At 41.1% G+C, this 19934-nt stretch overlaps 1 protein-coding gene across 1 annotated transcript; it reads right to left on the bottom strand.

The window, feature by feature from the left end:
• Nucleotides 1–12319: 12319 nt before the first annotated feature.
• Nucleotides 12320–19422, bottom strand: LOC138200304 (regulator of G-protein signaling 5-like). Its single transcript, XM_069152870.1, has 5 exons — nucleotides 19334–19422; nucleotides 15885–15955; nucleotides 15557–15618; nucleotides 13927–14093; nucleotides 12320–13685 (listed from the first exon to the last, which is right to left on the bottom strand). Coding segments are annotated over exons 2-5 (408 nt in total). The 5' UTR covers nucleotides 15887–15955; nucleotides 19334–19422; the 3' UTR covers nucleotides 12320–13508.
• Between the last annotated feature and the right edge of the window lie 512 nt (nucleotides 19423–19934).

The raw sequence follows: 19934 nt of genomic DNA, 5'->3' as shown, positions 1-19934 counted from the left end.
TCAGATTTAGAGTCATTTACAGAAAGCTTTTAAGATCAAAGACCGTGTCGGACTACATTTGCTGTGTCAGCAGATTTGAGGAGAGCAACTGAAAACTGAAGAAGAACAACTTACAAACAACATAAAAAAAAAAAACCCTGTTATAGCTAGAAAATATACTTGCAGAAAGTGAAACCTGCACGGAGTCACGTCAGTAGAGCGTAATGGTGTTAAAAGAGACAGGAAGTTAGCGGGGAAGTTTCTATTGGGACTGAAACTAAGCAGCTGACCCAGACAGTTCTCAGAATGGAGCCACTGGCGAGAACATCCTCCCATCTTTCCTGTCATAAATTCTTTGCATTGATGCACTGGTGCATATACTCTTTCTATCAGCCTTAGATATGTAAATCAGCAGGACGAAGTTCCTCTTATCCTGATGACCGATGAAACAGGTTGACAGATCATGGAAATTTTACGAAATGCAATGCCAGTTAGTGTCTTGTGTTTTTGTGTTCATGTGGGTGTGTTTGTGGGGGGTGGGGGTGCTAACCCTTCCCTCAGGGGTCTCGCTGCTGGTTATGCTGGTGTGTTTGTGGTTGGGGGAACGCTGAGGTGGGTTTATTTCAAACTTTCCACTCGACTTGTCAGCGGCCGACACCCTTAATATCGCATGCTTGATTGAACTGTTCTTTCACGTGAGGACATGAGAAAGTTCAGATGATGCAAAACGGCTTCATGATAACCACAGTGTCATCACGATCGGTCCAGAGATTGTGAAAAGTCAGTGTTGTTTCCCATGTTTGTAATGTTACAAAGAGTGAGAATGACCATCTTTTAGTAAAATCTGAATTTGATTTTTTTACATGTTGATAAAAGTCTAAAAGACAGAAAAAGGTGCGTAAAAGCTAAAAAAAAACAAACAAACAGCTGGTGGAACATCTCGCAACTAATTAAGTTACTTGGGAACAGATCAGTAACATTATTGGTTATAAAAAGAGCATTTCAGAGAGGAAGAGTCTCTCAGCAGTGAAGATGTTGAGAGGTCCACCACTCTTGTGAAAGACTGTGGTAAAATAGTGCAACAAGCTAAGACTAATGTTCTTCAACGTAAAATTGCAAAGAATTTGAGGATTTCATCATCTACTGTCCATAAACATTACAAGATTCAGAGAATCTGGAGAAATATCAGAAAAGCAGCAAACCATTATTGGATAGCTGTGATCTTCAGGCCCTCAGGCAGCAGTCCTTTAAAAACAGACACAATTCTGCAGTGGAAATCGTAGCAAAATGTCAGTTTCACAGTATTAAGTTTAATTCAATTCCCTTCTATTTATATTCTGTAGCTCCAAATGACAACAAACGGCATCTCAAGGCACTTAACATGAACACTTCATACAACAGAACCTTACAACATTATAGAGAGGAACCCAACAACTCAGCAATTCCTATCTGAGCGACAGCTGGAAGGAAAAAATGTCTTTTAACAGGAAGAAAAAAACTCCGATAGAATTAGACTCGGAGGTCTTGACCGGTTGGGTTGAGGAAAGAGCGGAGGGAGAAAAGAACAGCATAGAGTGACAACAAACGATAAACACCGGGCAGGTTGGCGGGGCAGATCAGCGACATGCCACAGATACCTGCAGAAAAAGAACAGCCTATGACGGAGAGAGAAGACGTAAAGCAATTTATCCGCTGGTTTACAGCTGCAACAGTAGCGATCCGGTAGTCTACGGTGAAGTCGATGATGTCAGCACATGTTGACGGGGGTTTCTGGGATTACTCTCACTGGCAGAATGGGGAGGCTGTAGTTCCACACTGCAGGTTGAACTCATTGATGATTTCCTGGGCCCTTTGCCGAGTACAGAAGTTTACTCAATCAACCCAGACAGTTAACGATGTGGGCCATTGACCAATGTTGCGTCTTCGCTTGCGACACTGAACAAATGCTGGGTAGGGCGCTTCCACTTCTGTGGCAGGCTGGTGACACTTGCTAAACACTGTGGCGACACTACTTGGCCTTTTTTTTTTTTTTTTTTCTTGCACGTGAACAACTTAACTGAACTGACAGTTTGATTAATACAAATGTGGTTATATTTCCTCCTGCACACCGGTCGGTGCAGTAGTGGAAAATATATCACTGAGATTACACGAAGAGTCACGTGACAGAACAGTGTGCCTTTTGTTGTGACACTCGCGTGTTGTACTGTTTTGAATGACGGCATTTGAATGGTTCAGTTTGACAACAAGCCTAAACACAAAGATATTCTTGGCAAAAACAAAGCAACATTTTTAATTTATTAGCCACTCTGTGTCAGTTTATTTGAGGATTTTCTCTTATATATCATTTGTATGTGCACTTTCTTCCTCTTTTTTTTGCATCTCTAGTGACATCCAGTAGTTTATAATCCCATTAGGAAAACGATTATAGCTGCCAGTCCAAATGTGGCAAAATGATGAAAACTGAATTAAATAATCACTACTCTATCTGTTTGGACTTATAGCTGAAATAGGTGGCAATTCATATTTCCCACTTCAGAGTGTCTTTAGTTATGCATCTTTAGTAACAGGCAGGAAACTTAAAAAAAAGAAAACAATTGCAATCAGTCAAGACTGTAGTGTTAACAAGGTAACAAATACATATAAATTACTCCCATTGCACCATATAAATCAAAGGAAATCTGAGCCCAGTTTTTCTACAATTTATTCCTCTTTTGTTGTTTCTATTTTTAATCCCTTTTCTAGTAATCCAGAGGCTTATAAAAGAAAGCGCTTCGACCAGTTTTGTCCGGGTTGGGCTCTAATAATAACCCGATCAATGGCAGACTCTGTTCTGCGGTGACTGCAAAAAGAACACAAAACCAATTTAGTCATCTCAATGCTAATAAATCAAACATTCCACTGACTTCCTGCAGTGAAAAAAAAATAAAATATAATGATAGTCATCTGACGTGCTCAAGGAAGATGTTAACTGAACGTCTCAAACAATCATTCTTCTCATACTGGGACATCAACACGGGCTATTTTTAGACTGTACTGATTGTGATGTGAATTTTTTTTAAAGTCCACCCATCCTTCTCCGTCCGAAGCAGGATCCTACCTGCGTCGTATGAATAGATATTTGTGTTGCGTTGCAATTTACCACTTTTGTCGGGATTCGTGTTTTCAGTTTCAGTAACAACGCACGTTTCTCACGTAGTCGTAACGAAAGACACTTTGGACAAAGAACTGTTTTCAAGAAGTTTTGTGGTTTGAGGTATTTATAAGAGACACATAATTGAGTTTTCTGGTATAAAACTCCGCGCTGCAAAATCATTTAACATGTTTTTAGAAAGATAATAAGAGCTCAAGGTTTTTTTTTTTTTAAACGTCCACATCTCTTTGACAAAACTCGCCTTGTGTTCACTGTTCTGGCACGTTTGACCACATCGCCCTTCCTTTGTCAGCAGGTGTAGTTTGATAAAAAGGTCAAACTTTAAGATTAGTCTCAGCACTTTTACAGCTTCTCATCCATGTTGTCTCCATAACTAAATAAGAAGTGGACCATAAGTTACATCTATCTGCTTATTCTAATGTCAAGACTGGACTGTGAATCAGGTTGTTTTTTTTCTTTATCTGTGAGATCAAACACTGGCAGCAGATTTTCTAACCATCTATTTGAGATTTAATATTTAATGTGTCTTCTGTTTGACCCAATATGTTTCAAAGATTTTCACAGTGTGTTCATAACACCAGAATTTCCCCTGATTTTCAGCAATATCCCCTTTTCGTCAGTCTACTGTACCCTGCGTACTACCAGCTTTTCAGAGGTGCTGTTGTGACATTAGCATTACATAATAGTGGAAAATTAAAAACACATTTCAACAGACTAGGCCTGACTGATTGACAGGAAGTATGCTTCCTGAGATATGACTGCTCGCAGCAGCAATAATATACATCCAAGATAACTAGATAATATGTGGTTGTATGGTACTTTCACTTTTATTTATAGGAACATGTTAGACTTATTTGAATGAAAAAAAAAAAGGTCGAAGGTCAGGGTCGCCGTGGCCTGAATTCTACACATTCACGTGAAAGCTCAGTAACGCCCAAATGGAATTACTCAAACGTGACACAGTTGTTCACTCGGGCCTCAAGGAGGAGCTGATTGGAGTTTGGCGGTCAAAGGTCAAAGTTCAAGGTCACCGTGACCTCACGTCCCGTTCTCGTGAATGCAATATCTCAACAACGGTTTGAGGAAATTTCTTGAAAATTGGCGAAGTCATTCACCCGGTAACAACGACAGACTGCTAAGATTTCGGTGGTCAAAGGTCAAAGGTTAACGTCACTGTCCCGTCACATCGGCCTATTCTTGGGAACGTGGCATTTCAGCAACGTCTGGAGGGAATGTCTTCAAATTAGACACAAATGTTCACGTTAACTTCAGGGTGACCTGATACGTTTTTTTGCGGTGAAAGGTCAAAAGGTCACGACGAGTTCATATCCATCTCCCACTGTGGACGTGATTCCTTGGAAACGTCTGGATGAAATTTCAACAAATTGTGGCACAAACACTCGTGTACATGAACTGCATGTACACGACAACCTGAGTGGTGAGCGGGAGGCATACCACAGCGTGGCGGTAACTCGAGTTCCTTTTTGAAGTAGGCTGCCAGCAAAAGTGGCCATTTCTGTGTTTGTATGTGCGTGCTTGTGCACTTGAGAGTTCTGCTCTTGTTTTGTCTCGCTGTGTGTCTGAAGGAACTGGCTTATCTTCTATCAGACCAAACAAAAACTCAACTAAAATTAGCACCGAGGCTTTTTACGTATGACTGGAGACAAGATCGTCTGCTATGCGAGGCATGATACTCGCAGTCTTTATCAGCTGGACGAGGCTTTTAAAAAGTCACACGATGGTGGTAGTATCCTCTCTGTGGAGGGTTCACGGTGTCGGGACACTTAAGCTGCTTTTAGTGAGTCTGCGTTTTGCTTATGGAAATGATTTCTGCAAGCCACACGAATACTGATGACCCAAAACAAACGTGGTCCCTGAAATAATTCAGTATTTGACATCTCATCACGCTCAGGGTCATGCATGAAAGTGCTGCTGAGAGGTTGGAGGGAATACACAGAGCGGGTTTCTGTTGATCTCGCCGTTGTGACCAGCCCGTGTCCGTCTGTGTGACCGGGCCTCGATCCCTCTGTTTGTCTGAAATGAGCTTTTCCGTCACGCTGGGCAACATCTCATCTATATGAGTGACGAGCGCGAGTGAGTTGACCAGCGGGAGCGAAATACTCCCATTACTCTTTTTTTCTCCAGCGAGGCAACTGAAAGGGTTTCTGATTATTTTGTAGTTTCTCGTACTAAAAAAAAAGAAAAAAAAAAATTGCAGACAGCGAGATGAATCATATCTGCAAAGGAAGTGGTGGTTTAGGTTTTGGTCACAGATGAGAGATGTGATGACATGGCATAATCGCAACTTCTTTAAAGTATTAAATTATCGAGGCTCTTACACATTTTCCTTTCTTTTCCCTGATGCGACTCTCCCGGCTCGCTCTCCGTCATCCTTTTGTCGTGATTGCAGAAAACCGCTACTGTACCCACCGCCTGGCAGGGTGAGTAATCGGTGTCACATGCGTTTCGCCAGAAGACTGTGTGGAAGTGAAACATCGTTCGGTAGCCGTGAGACATGAGGCCGGTAGAGGGAAAATTCAGGGGAAGTCGGACTGACGGGTTCCTATTATGCCGCCGTCAGTCCCCCAGACAGAAGTCCCGGCTTCGAGCGTCACACTTCAACTCCTGTCGTGTTTCACTTTGGTCAGCAGGAATCTTTAAGCCACTTCACTGTGTCCATTTTCCTCATAATGATTAAATCTCTCAACATCGACCACTGCTGATCCAACCGATGATAAAACAGAGACGTAACGCAATATTGACACTCAGTACTGTGTGCCCAACTCATTCCTGCAGTGTTTTTTTACTCTTTAATGTTTAATTGCAGTTCATTATACTGTATACAATTAGCTGACTCATTATACTCTAATTGCAGCACTGACAGGACATTTTAATAATAAAATGTAGCTCTAAAATGTCAAAGATGCCAACTTAACACAAACATTATGTGATAAACATGAAAAATATAGTTCAATATGTCAAAATTCATTTTAGACAGTGACGCTTCCACCTGCAGTTAAACCTCCTGTTCAGTTATGACCAGGCTGTTGCTGTACATTTGATAAGAGCAGGCATTTGTCTCCATCTAGTGGTCTCGTGTACACACTGATTTATGATGAGGATTATGCAGAGTGAGGAGTGAGTGAAGGTGCAGTAGTTAGAGATTGAAGCGAGGGTGAATTACGGACAGAGGCCCCGCAGGCACCATTCCCCCCCCCCCCCTGTGTTGTTTGGTTTTTCGAAGACTCCGTTCATAAAATACTGAATACATTTCACTAACATATGTCTGCAACAACTTATTCTCACTATTCATTATTCTCTTGATTTATTCAATTTATCTCAAAGTCTATGAAACGAAACTGGATCCAAAGTGTTCATTCCGTAGGACCAACAGTCTCAAACCAAAAATGTTTAATGTTTGGCATTTTATTTTGTTAAATGACTTGCACAACCTTCTGCCTAACCACCAGTTAGATACATACATAGATAGATATACTTTATTAATCCTGCAAGGAGTACATTTTTCCACTACAGCAGAGGTAATACAAAATGAACAGTATATACAAATAAAATAGAATGACATTAAACAGAGATGATAATGGTGAGCAGTTTAGTGCATCCAAAAAAAAAAGTTGATCAATGCTATAAAGTGAAATTAGCAGCAGAAAACAACAAACATGTGTAATCGAGAGCAACACAAACGTACGCTAAAGGTCAAAGGTCCGCTATACTGAGAGGGATCCTGTGTCGATGCAATAATGAAATTGCAATCTTTATGCATTTTCAGTGTTAAGCTTCGATTTCAATGATGAGAACACTGTAAAACATTTATTGTGAATGACAGCAGCCCGGCTGCAGGGCCTCCCTCTTTTGTTGTGCACACAAACGCACTCGCTAGCACACTCGCTGGGAGGAAGCTGCAGGAGAAAAATCTGTTGGGGTCCTGAGATTAGAAGATAGAGAGAGAGCAAATAAACAAACAAACAAAAACCACACTCTCCTGTATCTTTAAAGCCCCTACATTAAAGCCTGCCACAGGAGGAGAGTTCATTTTTGGGAGTTTCTGTGTTCAGGCTGTGTTAAGTCCGTCCCCCCCCCCAGTCGGGAAGACAGAACAGTTTGTGGCCGTCAGCAGAGACTCGGTGGCCTTATCTCCCACCCACTGCTAACGCCACTCCCCCCTTCTCCCCCTAGCCCAAAGTCCCGTGGCATTATCTCTGCCGCCGCCGCTCCCATTACACCAACCTGCTGGTGCTTTCCTGCCCCCTGTGCCCCCCCTCTCCTCCCCTCCCTCCCACCCTTGACCTGCAGTTCTTCCCCCTTCCATCATTTCCTGCCTCCCTCCTTACTTTCAGCCCCACTTCCCTCCCGCCGCCCAAGTTTGTGCTTTGAATTAATTCCCTTTGTCTTACATCCTTCCTGCCAAACCTAACACCTTCACCCTTCATTTCATTGTAAAGTCTCTACAAATCCGTCCTTTTCTCATTACACACACCTACCTCTCCTTCTCCTCCCTGTTCTTAATCCCTCTCTGAACTCCTCTTTCTAATGAGAGATTCCCCCTTTTCTTTTCTCTCCACTCCTCCCACTTTGTGACCTGTTCTGTCAAACTGCTTTGCTTTCCTTTCCTTTCCTTTCCTTTCCTTTCCTTTCCTTTCCTTTCCTTTCCTTTCCTTTCCTTTCCTTTCCTTTCCTTTCCTTTCCTTTCCTTTCCTTTCCTTTCCTTTCCTTTCCTGAGTATAAGCCCATGCGAGTCCCACCAGGGTCAGAAATACAATCAGATAACTCTCGACCAATCAGACTGGGGAACGTTAGTCCCCTGCAGCATGCCCGGGGTGACTTCACTCTACAGATGCACATACAAACCTGCTGTGTGTGAGGTCTGAGGAAGGTTTAAAGCATGCATCATTGCTGAGAAACATGCACAGTCACACCCCAAAATCATAATTGCTCAAAGTGCCCAGTCAGAGGAGAGAGAAAAAAAAAAAGTTAGCTTCTAAGGGTGGAAACGTATTTGCAATGTCTCACCTGGAGAAGCAGTGGTTGAATCCAACTCTTCCTCTTCCTCTGTGCACAGAATGCATAAAAAGTCCCGTTTCCCACATCGCCCAGAGCTGTCGGGGAGATTTCATGCAAATATTCACACCATGGTGGTTTTTGTGGGTATGAAAACAGAAATTTAGGTTTCGCCACAGTCACAATCAGAGTCATAATTATTTTTGCTCTTTCCTTGTTTAAGATATTCTACTCCAGCTGTCCATGGAGTCACGGAAAGATAATTAAATGTAAATGGTGACTGGAATACCGAAGCATACTATCATGAAAGCAACAAGCTGGGTGACTCGGGATAATTGGAGAACTTCTCCTTTAAATAAGGTTAAAGGGAGGGTTTGACATTTTGGGAAATTCTCTTATTCCTTTCTTGGCAAGAGGTAAATGATAGATGATACCACTCTGTACATTTATTAAGAAGCTACAGCTGCTTGGTTTAGCATGAAGTTAGAACACCTGTCTGTCCAAAGGCCACAGAATCCACCTCTAAAGCTCACTTACTAATGTCCTGGAGTCTCGGGTGATGACTAAACTCCAGGAAAACATCGCCATTCAAAGTGTTCTTTTTCCGATTAAGCAAATAACATCTTAATTTATGAACTTTACAGATGTTAGTTGGTGTATTTTGTCCGAACGAGGCTAGCTGTTTCTCATTTACAGTCATTGCTGCTGGCTGCTTCACGGACTTAAAAATGTTGGACTACTCCTTTAAATCTACGGCTGAAGGAAGTTAGGAAAGTGCTGAGATTAGATAACACAGGGATGATGACGCCATGAATTCTGCTGGAAAACCTCATTTTATTTGATTCCCGTTGGATGTTTGTGCCGCGTGAGCCGACACTCGATGGATAAATGACTTCCTGTTACATCAGCCACAAAGCTACTGGATTGTTGTTGATTGTTTTTATCGCTGTAGCTGCCGACTCATCACCTGTTAACAGAAGCCTCTGCTGGTTTTGGATGTTATTGGTGGGAACGTTACTGTTTGACTGAGCTACAGAACATATGTTGCTTTGCACCAACATCGGCAGCAGAACATTATCGATGATTTTTTTTATGGCATGCAGGAGGTTGGCTTCTCAAAGCAGTGCGGCAGCAGCGTGTGAACATCCAGACCTGTTGTTTTTCTATGTACGGTCCAGCTCACCTGTGTGTCTTCTTGGCCCATAAAAGCCTCACTTTGGACCGCCAGTGTTAACTTTGGCACCTTATTTTGACAAAAATTAAAAAAAAAAGTGTTTTACTTTGAGTGTAATTTCTCAATTTGATGATGCAGTTTAGTTTCCTTTTTGTGTGACGAGTTTTTACTTTTTTGTTTTCCAGGCGTTTTGAGGCTGCAGTGTGGTTGCCATGGTTACGGGCGTCACTCTCGTCCATCGTGTAAGGTAAGCGGAGAAGGTACAGTTTACACTTTTTCACACACACACACACACACACACACACACACACACACACACACACACACACACACACACACACACGCGCACACACACACACACACACACACACACACACACACACGCACACACGCACACACACACACCGTGGCCATGTCTCTCTGCACTGATACAATAAGCTGGTCTTAAGCGTTCGACCAGTCTGAACTCTGCTCTTAGATTAGTCTAACACCAGTTGGACAGTTTCACATAGATAAGACTGCATTATAGTTAGCCACCTTACTCCCTGCTCAACGAACTAAAACCTACAGTGTGTTTCCACGGTAACAATAAGTGATACCTGCTGAACAGCAAAATGGAGCTCATTATTTTATATTGTAAACCGCTAGAAATACTCTGCAATGAAGGGTCTGTCAGTTGTTTTTGTTTTCCCCTAAAAACTAGCCTGGAATATAGATTGTATGTAAAAGTAGTAAAAATGAAGCCGATGTGGAAGTGCCCCGAGCTGCAATACCACCGAGTGCCACTAGAGGTTGGCTCCAAAAAGCCTCCAGCTCCACAGACTCCCATTCAACTAGTCTGCAATTTCTCCACGAGTTATTTCGGTGTTGTTAGCTAAAGTCGCTCCATTTTATTAATTTTCTCTTAATCTGAAAATAATCCCGTCGCTGATTAGAAAATACATTTCAAAAAGCTGTGTTTTTGGGGGCGTGTCTGTTTGATGAACAGGACGTACTATCGTCAGGTTTCCAAACAGATTGAGTCTGAAAAAAAGGAAAGAAGTAGTTGAAATGTGAATAAATACCCTCCATAATTTCCCTGAGCCAGCGGTGATCCTGTCAGAGAACTCAAATTATTCAAGTTGCAATATAATAAAATGTGTTTTCAGCTGCGGTAGATGAGAAATCATGTAGATTAGTGGAAGCCATTTTTTACCAGCTCCTTATGAAAAAAGAAGAAAACAACATCGGTCTGTGTCTGTGGCGTTAAATCCTGAATCACTCATAAACTGGGACTCCTTGCTGGGATTTTTTAGGCTGAGCAGCCGATCTTATTTTTAGTCTGTTTGTGAAAACAGGCCCCGGAGTCTTAACCTCTATTGTTAGAATCTCCTTGCTTATCATGGCAGGCTGTGGTGCTGCGATTAGAAGAGGGGGTTCGCAGCTGAGTCAATAACTTTAAAGAGCACCTTAGCCTACGTCTTCTCTTTTAACTGACTGACGTTCTCAATTTCATCCAAATATTTTCACTATTAAGCCTTTCATGACACTTAAGCGCACTTCATCAGCTTTCCATCTATGGTTAGTTTTCATTCAGACATACTCTCTTCACAGTCTGAGTGTTAAACTCATTTACTCACTGAAGAAGTGGAAGCTTTGTTTCGATTTTCTTGTTTTGTTTTGTCCGTAATGAATTAATGAAAATTTGATTTGTTTTTGCCTTCTCGTTGTTAAAAACAATTTAAAAGTTTGAAAAAAACATTTGACAAAACTAAGAACTGGATTCAAAAGCCCAACAGTCAGTCGAGGCAATGTTTAATACATCAATGTAGACTGGAAGCTTTGTTATAAAGGCAAAAATCCAAAACACAAACGAGGATCTAAACCGGTTGTAACTGCACAGCAGGAAAACACACCATTATCATGTAATCTAAGTCGGAAACACACTAAGAAAATGTAATTAGCGATGACTGAATTCCTTTTCGCTGCTTCAGTTTCGAGGTCTTGGTATTACGCATGCTGGCTCACCATCATGCTGTCACAGCTTATTGCTAATGTTATTAATAACACTGGGATTGGTACCTTGGCTACAGGGCGAGCACATATTCTGGGAAAAGATAAAAAGGTAACGGAGGAACAGAAAAACTACTGTCCTCACGACAGTGAGTCGGCTTACTGCGGCTTTAGTCGGCTATATTTCATGTTTTATGAGGTATTTCTTGTGTCACATTAGTTTGCTTGAAACCAGACGTTGTTTTTCAGTCATTTTTTGCTAATATGTTAGATTTATCTTCTATCTGATCTTCTGGGCAGATGTGAACTGAATAAGTTGATCTGAATCATTTTTCTGTTGCTTCTGCAGTAATTTCAACTTATTTACAAATTCAACATGATTTTCTTACAGATTCAGATGAATAACATGTTCTAATAGAAGTCTAAATTTAGAGGATTAAGAGGCCTTGATGGAGGGATTCATTCTCTGTAGTTTATTAAATCACTTTGGAGGACGGCTACGCTAAGCCACACACACATCATTTTCTCCCCTTTAAGGAGAATTGGTTATCTTCTCACAGATCACGGGGCTTAATGTTCAGCTCAGGCAGTTTGTTGTGCAACATTTCCCAAATGATGGTGCTTATGGTGCAAAAGAATAATCATGCCCGGGATGCCAGCCGTGTTCAGGTGTTCAGTCAAACATCTGTCAAAGAACATTTGATCCAGAAGCCTTAACCTGACTTCAGGGCTGTAGCTCTCACTGACGTCACGCACTCTGTTCCTTTGACTCTGAGCTTTTTTTTTTTTAATAACCAGATTTCTTAGCTGAAATATCTGGAAAGTTGGCCGTTTTCAGATCTCTTCTTATGAGGTCAGAGTTTCCTAAAATCCATAATATGACCCAGATGTTATTCTTGTCCTCAATTAATTCCTTAATTCCACATCCCCAATCTTAACGCAGATTTAATTAGTTGTAACTAGAATATTTTCTCATTTTCTATCATTGCATCGCTTTATTTGTGCTCATAAATTAGACACAGGCTCATGCAGTTGCACACATCATTTGCATGTGTTCATTCGTACAACCATTTGTTAATGATTATAATCAGCCATCTCAGATGCAGCACTTCAACAAAAACAACAACGCAGCAGTTTTAAACATGATATTTACTCTTTAGAATACATTTTGACAGGGAGTGTGCGATGCTCTAAAGTTACAGGTGTTGTACACTAATCACATGATTGATAGTTTGATTCCCAGCTTGCCAAAACAATAAGCCCAAATTGCTGCTGATGGTCAGACCACCACGTTGAATGGTAGTTTGCTGCCATCTGAGTGTAAACGGGTAAATGAGGGGCAAAAAGCTCTATACACAGGCAGCCATTTATATATAGCCAAAGTAATATGGATGTAGACTGAGTACCCCGCTGCAACAAGATATTAACAGATTTCCTATTAGAATACTGCACGAAATGAGAAGGTAATATCACTTATTAGATGTAAACATACCAACCCGGTATCACGGCAAAACGTGAAATAGCCGCGTTTTGGCCTGTCTAGGCATGACAGTTACACGTTTTCCTGTAGTGAACGAAAATGAAACCTTCCGCATCCAAAAGCGTGGCTATTTCACATTTTGCTGTAGTGTCTATTTCACGCTTTGCCGTGATACTGGGTCGAGCATACAGAATTTTAGCAGGCAAAAAAAGATGACATCACACTTTAAAGAGTTCCAAAAAATATTAGTCGTCGGGCCGTTTTCTTTGCTTCTGTGGTTGTAAAACACACCAAAGTGTTCTGAAAATTAAATATACTGCGTTCTAAATAATTAAAATGTGTGTATCACTAATTTCTGCTCACAAATTAGAAACATTTCACCCTCGGTACTTGTCCAATCAAATGTCACCCTTTCAAAAGATGATCCGCACCTTTTTCTCTGAATTACAGGAGTTTGTGCAACATAAAGCAATCCAAACAAAAATTGACATCTAACGGAGCTTAATACATTATTTAAATCATGTCTGGCTTTTAGATGCTGTCAGTCCCCATAACAACAGCTCCGGAGCTCCTATCACTTCTGTTTCTTCTGACAGGCAGGCCCCCTTTTTTGTTTAAACTGAGATTCTAAGGAGAGTCTTCTGAAGTGCAGAATCAATCATTCAGAGAGGCGTCGGACGAGATTTTATTTTATTTTTTTCTTCTTCACGTCGCTTTCATTGCTGTTCAGCCTGTTCCAGGAGAGCTTGGTAGATTTCTGATTTCAGAAATCGCGGATAACAGTCGTTTTCCATCAGACCGTATATCAGTCTCTGCGCCACGTCGAAGCAATTTGGTCCTGGTTGAGAGATATTTTCACTGATTCCTTCTCTCGTCGCACAGTCAATGTTTATCTGTGTTTAGAAAGAAGCGACTTTTATTTCACTCTCGAGTTTTGCTGTTCGGATACATTTTCTATATGATGATGTGTTCAGAAACATAACGATATATTACAATAGTAAGTAGCATATAAACATGTTCTTCAGAATAAAGGCGAGTGAAACCGGTGGAGAATTGACGGAGACAACGAGCAAGCCGGCGATTGAGGCTGATTTGGAGTTACACAGGTCCGACTTCATTCATGTTTCACTTTACCTGTCTAGGCGCATCAACTTGGACGAACTTGACGTAAATCCTGCTGGCAGCGGCTGTCATTTCTTTCACGCTGGTCATTCTTTTATAGTCCTCGCAGGCCAGCCAGAATTGAAGGTTCTCCTCGCTGTATTCTGTCCTCAGAAAGTCCTCGAACACCAGCTGGCCCGCTGCACAAAGGGGAACAGACACCCTTTGAAATCAGGACAGTTTCATTTCAAACCCTGAACACGGGCTGCCATAATCCTCCCTGTTTCGTTTAAACAGAGGGTGTTAATCTGCAGCAAACTGAGAGACAGGTTGGAACAGGTTTTCTTAGTATTATAACCAGATTTACTACAGACATTATGCATGCAGACAACACCTAAAGGTACCCTATAACTCCATGGAGCTAGTTTTTATTGCAGAAATACACGAGCTCTGTTTTTGAGGCTTTGGCAACTCAAAATTGGGTGAAAAAGAAGTTTAAAACAAATCGGCCTCTGTTAAATGTGTAAAAAGTATTAAAGGTGGAAATAGTAAGGGTAGTGAGCCCACACTAAAGGTTAAGCAATTCCGTTATCTTTCACTCACATTCTTCCTTCCTCTTTATGGCGTTTGTGAGCTCAAAGAAGTCAGTGAATAAAGCCACGATGCAGAAAACCGCCAGGCATTGTGTTGGATGTCTGCAGGGCCCGTTTTAACTTCTAAAACCTTCAGAACCCAAACCCTGCATCCTGATACGTTCTGCCTCAGCATCGTATAATTGTACACCCATATTTCTTGTTATCTGCTCCTCACACCCACCTTCACCTTTGTTTAAGGGTGCGTTCACGGCGTTGTGACTCCAGCGCAGGTGTTAAATACTTAGCACGTCTTCTGGGAGCTCAAACAAACAGCTAACTGCGAGCACCGGCGTTATTCCCGCAAATTGCTTTACATAAATCACAGCTGGTGCTCTGACAATAATTGACAGGAAACAAAACACATCCAGAGGCCGCTTGTTCCCATCTACAAATCACTCCGTATCTGAGCCTTCAATCATAACAGCCGAATCTTTAAAAACCGAACGATACGTATGCCACATACACAACTATTTACTTTTTTGCTGCTGTTTACCTATTTATCATACGTGTCGTCGCATTTCCTCAAAGGAAAATGGAGCAACTGGGATGCAAGACTAAATGAATCTTCTGGAGGGCAGTTCATCTTGGCGAAGGAGGCAACAGGCTAAAATATTACAGCGAAGTAATGAGAGAAGAAAGACGGCAGAGAGAGAGAGAGAGAGAGAGAGAGAAGGAACTTATCTGCTCCTTCTGTCATTTTCAAATAGAGGCCAGGAATATGGTCAGGTGACAGCCGTGAGTGAGCGCCGGCTTTAGAAATGAATCAGCGCCGGCTGGAATCGCCCTATCTCCACCGGCGGCTTAGATTACGCCTCTTATCTCTGCCGGCGTCGTCCTCCTTAAATATATCTCCAAATGGGTTTGATGAACTTGAGGGAGGAATATATCCCCGATCCTCGGAGAGAAGCCCGAGGGGCAATTCAAAGATGATGTGCGGGGCCGGGCAGCGGAGAATTGAGAGGATGGAGAATTGAGAGCGCGGCATTGGACAGCGGAGATGAGAGGAGTAAATCTCAAAGTGCGCTTACTTTTACACTCCAGAAGATGGTTGAGTGACTCTCGCCATGCTATGACATCATCAACAGGAGCCCTGCACAGCAAAATGGTCACGAAATGTTCATTTTGTCAAACATTTGAATTACATTGGACTAATATATATTACTAATAAAAAAAATTTAAAAAAATACAACATTTTATCGACTTATTACATCAGATCAACTAATTATTAATGTTTTATCTCTTAGATTTCAAATTAACTGATATAAATCATTCAGATTGTGAATGTAATAACAAATAGTGACAGACACCTCATTTTGTCATCAAGTCTAAAGGATGAAATTAATGACGGTGACTCACATGTCAGCTGATATTGGCTCTTAATTGAAAAGATAGCAGATCACTCAGTGTTGTCCGCCGGATTGGAGTTCCTTCCCGACCACAGAGAGATGAAAATAGATCAGAAGTATGGCAAAAGTTAATTAGTGGAAGAAGCGTTAAGATTTTACTTTCAGTAACACAAAAATATATTATTTTTTCCTGAAAATGAATCAGAGTGATATGTGAAATGGGAAAGCACCCATCTTTAAAGTTTCCCTCAGCCCCCCGAGTTCAGAGAGAAATTGTTAAACATGGTGTGGCATTTAGCAGCTATAGACAATACATATTTTCCCAAGAGTTGGTGGAGACCAAAGTAGATTTACCCCTTAACAATGCAGTAAAATTTGCCTATTCAAGGAATACCCAAAGTGAATTGAAAGCTGTTCTTGAACTGTTTGAAATGTATAACTTTGGTCTCTTTCGAAAGGTAACACTCAAAAGTTTTCTCCACAACTATCAGAACCGCTGTAGGCGCTTTTGGCATTGAGTTATAGAAGTTTGAACACACTAGTGTAGAAGGTTTTTTATCTCTGCCTAAATCTTTTGTTTTTGCAAACAAATGCCTGCAGATGACTGTAGCCTGTCCCGCAGGCGGGTCGTTGGAGGGTTAAGTGTTGGAGGGACTTACACTTTTTAGGTGAGCAGAGACACCACTGCAAACTCAAATAAATGGAAAAAAAAAATGGAAACAAACAATTCAGCTTATCCACTAAAATGAAAAATACAACAATGTGAAAAAAATGAAATGATAAACATCACAAGTAAAAATGCATTTAGAATTCAACTTGAATATATATACTGTTTTACATTATGCAAAATCTAATTGACTTTCAAAAATAAAAGTACTCATTAGGCTGGACTTCCTTAGTTTGACAATCTGTTAATTACCCCACATTTAGTACATAAGTAAATGTAGACTACTTTTCACAATTTCCACCAAAGGCTATAATTAACCATTTGTCACATAAGCCCCTGATGGGTTTACCTTGATGTTTTAATAAGATTAATATTCTGCAGCAGTCACTTACTGTAAACCCCAGAGGAGTTTGTGTTCACTGACACATTGTGCAAATCGTATTTCCATAAGTTTAATTGTAACTTGTCATCAGGGAGTTGGATTTATGTCAAAATCTCTTTTTCTTTATGCCGAACTAGCAGAATCTTCTTGTCATTAGTTTACTTGTTCGGAGATTCCTAAATTAGATGAAATTTTAATGATCCCAACGGGGAAAGTGGGTCGTTGCAGCACAGATTCAGATAAGAATAAGTCAGAGTAATGAATGTTGTATGAGAAATTACAGCAAGTGAACATGCTGAAAAGTAGAGCAAATAAATTAAAAAAAAAAAAAAAAAAAAATAGCATCTCTGCTGACAGATTCACAGGCTGAAGTGGTTGTTGCAAGACCTGCTCACATTATCTGACGTCTGGATGGCATGAGAGCTGCATGCACAGATAATGTCTCTGACAGATACAAACATGCATCTTAAGCAGGCACTACGTGAGTATGTTATTTTTTTATCTGTAAGTTACGTGACAACTCTGTTAAATATGATGTATTTAACACAGACTACATATTCCCACCGGATCTATTCTTCTCAGATTACACGAGATAACTGCAGCCTATACATATTCAAATGACCCCCGGTGTGTTTAGCATAATATGAATTAACTGCTTGTACCTTAAAGTACTGATTGTTCACAACCTTGTAAAGTCTGAAATAAGAAGCAACGATAAGAGGTAAAAAAAAATGCCCGAGACGTAAAAGGGAGAATTTTACGTTAATCTAATCAATAATTTTACTTTTACATAAGTCATTTTATCTCAAGTACTGTGCTGTAATGATAACATTATAGTGAAAGATTTGAGGATGGAAAAAAATAAAGGAGCCAAATCAGCAGCTGATGGATAAAAACTGGAAGACAGAGCTGCACAGATGAGACACTCTCATCTCCTGTCAGCTCGCCTTCTGTAAGAGGATGTACGTTTAGCAGCCAACAGAGGATGCGAGGGTTGCTTTCACATCCGGTAAAAATACATGGAGCAGTTTATAAACTAAATGAAGTATATATTTTGATATACGATGTCTTTAAAGCAACAGCACTCAAGTATAATTTCCCAGTATGATTACAACACTTGTAGCTGTCAGCGTGGAGACATATGGTCCCAAGAACATCAAGAACACTTCCTGATATTGGCAGTACGTTTGTTTTTTTTTGCCTTTGGCATGTTACTAAGCCAGCAGCACCAGCCTGTCTGACTGTGTCAGCCAGGCACCAGTACCTGGAGTTAGGACTGCTCAGCCGGCAGCACAGTCCAGCAGCACTGCAGCACCGAGCCAACACTGCTTAGTGAGTGTCCCACAGTTCTTCTCTGCTGTGACAGCTGCCCAACTGAGTGAAAATTACAGACAGGTGCTGGAGACATGTGTTGCTTGGAAACTTGCAGATTTACAGTTATTTTTCTGTCAGGTTCCAGTGAACAGAATCAAATTAATTTTTTGTCTAATTTTGTGGCAGGAGACGTGTGGTGCTACAAAACCTGCAGGTTTCCATTTATTTTTCCATCAGATTCTAGTGAGCAGAATCAAATTAATTGTTTGTCTAGTTTTGCAGCAGATGTGCTGCTACAAAACTTGCAGATTTCCAGTTAGTTTTCTGTGACTTTCCAGTGAACAGAACCCCATAGATTTATTTGCCTAATTCTGCAGCTCATTCAGTTTAGCCAGTCTTTTATTTATTTGCCTTTTAACAGGAATGTAGGTCACTTGCCCAAGCACTGTTGTCCTAAATCCCTAGAGTCCTAAAAATGCTGAGAACGAAAATAAAAACGAAACAAAAAAATGTGTTCACCTAAAGCCACTGTATGAAAATGTACCCCGAAAATGTCGACAGCCTTGAGGGAGCTGTATTACTTTTTAGGGATGAATTATCAATCAGTTCCCTCAGAAGTATTGGACGAGGCATCAGAAAAAAAAGGCTGCATCCTAATACAGGCACACATTTTTTGGATTGCGTCATATAAAGCACAGAGCACAGCCAGCTCAAAGAATTCTCACTCGACCTTTTTCATGTTTTCTCAGGGAGGGACGGGAAAGAGAGCTGCAGGCACACTGAGAAACAGAGAAACACAGAGGAAGAAACTTCCAATAAAAAAAAGTACAGATCACAGGAGCCCCATCAGAAACACTTGCTCGAAAACCCGCAGACAAGAGAGAACCATCCAGCAGAACACATCCCGGTTTTATTTTAGCAACATGCTGGCAGGGCGGGATCAGAGAAAGTCAGTCATTACTGAAGAACAAGGCAGACCACAGGGGAACTAAAACATTCACAACGCTCAACAGAACCCCCCAAAACATGCTCGGTGCCAAACGACCAGTTTGTCCAAAGTCTTAAAGCGTAAAGCCTATTTGGAGCTCATACTTACGACATGTGTTTTCGGCTGCCAAAAAGACTGAAGTATGTTTCGTTGTTGTGAAGTTGTGTGTTCAACAACTTCTCAGACTTCTCTTTTTCCCTGCCCGACTTACCCTGGAGGTGCAAGCCTGTGCATGTTGAGCTGCGGTACAGGCATGCCCGGGCTCCGCAGAAATTTCAGTTTTCACTTCTGGTTTTTTGACCTGCAGCTCTTCAACAGAAATAAGGTTTTTCCCACAGCATGCTGCCAGCACATACACACATTTGTTGTTTTCCATGTTTGTGTTTTCTGAACACAGGCGTGGCACAGACCATGAATGTGAGCCTGAATATGAATGATGTGAATGAAAAAAAAAAAGTTTAAAAAAAGCCCTTGGGACTTCGATAAAACCATTAGTTTACAGTAAAAAATAGGAGGAGACAGGCAGGCACGCCTGTGACTGACCCTGAACTGACACCACTGCGGTAGAACTGGCTTTGCTTTTAGATTTTGAAACCTAAAAATGATCTGTTGTGTGCAGTTTCCAAAGAAATATGCACATTTGACAATCAAGAGGCAACGTCTCTTTCACACCGTCCCAGACTAAATCTGAAAATGCCTGATATAATCA

This window comes from Embiotoca jacksoni, unplaced genomic scaffold (genome assembly GCF_022577435.1).
Source record: "Embiotoca jacksoni isolate LCO1_2020_lvr unplaced genomic scaffold, fEmbJac1.0.p SCAF_19, whole genome shotgun sequence".
Taxonomy (NCBI): domain Eukaryota; kingdom Metazoa; phylum Chordata; class Actinopteri; family Embiotocidae; genus Embiotoca; species Embiotoca jacksoni.
Note: the sequence above shows the minus strand (reverse complement) of the source record. Positions and strands in the feature narration are given on the sequence as shown.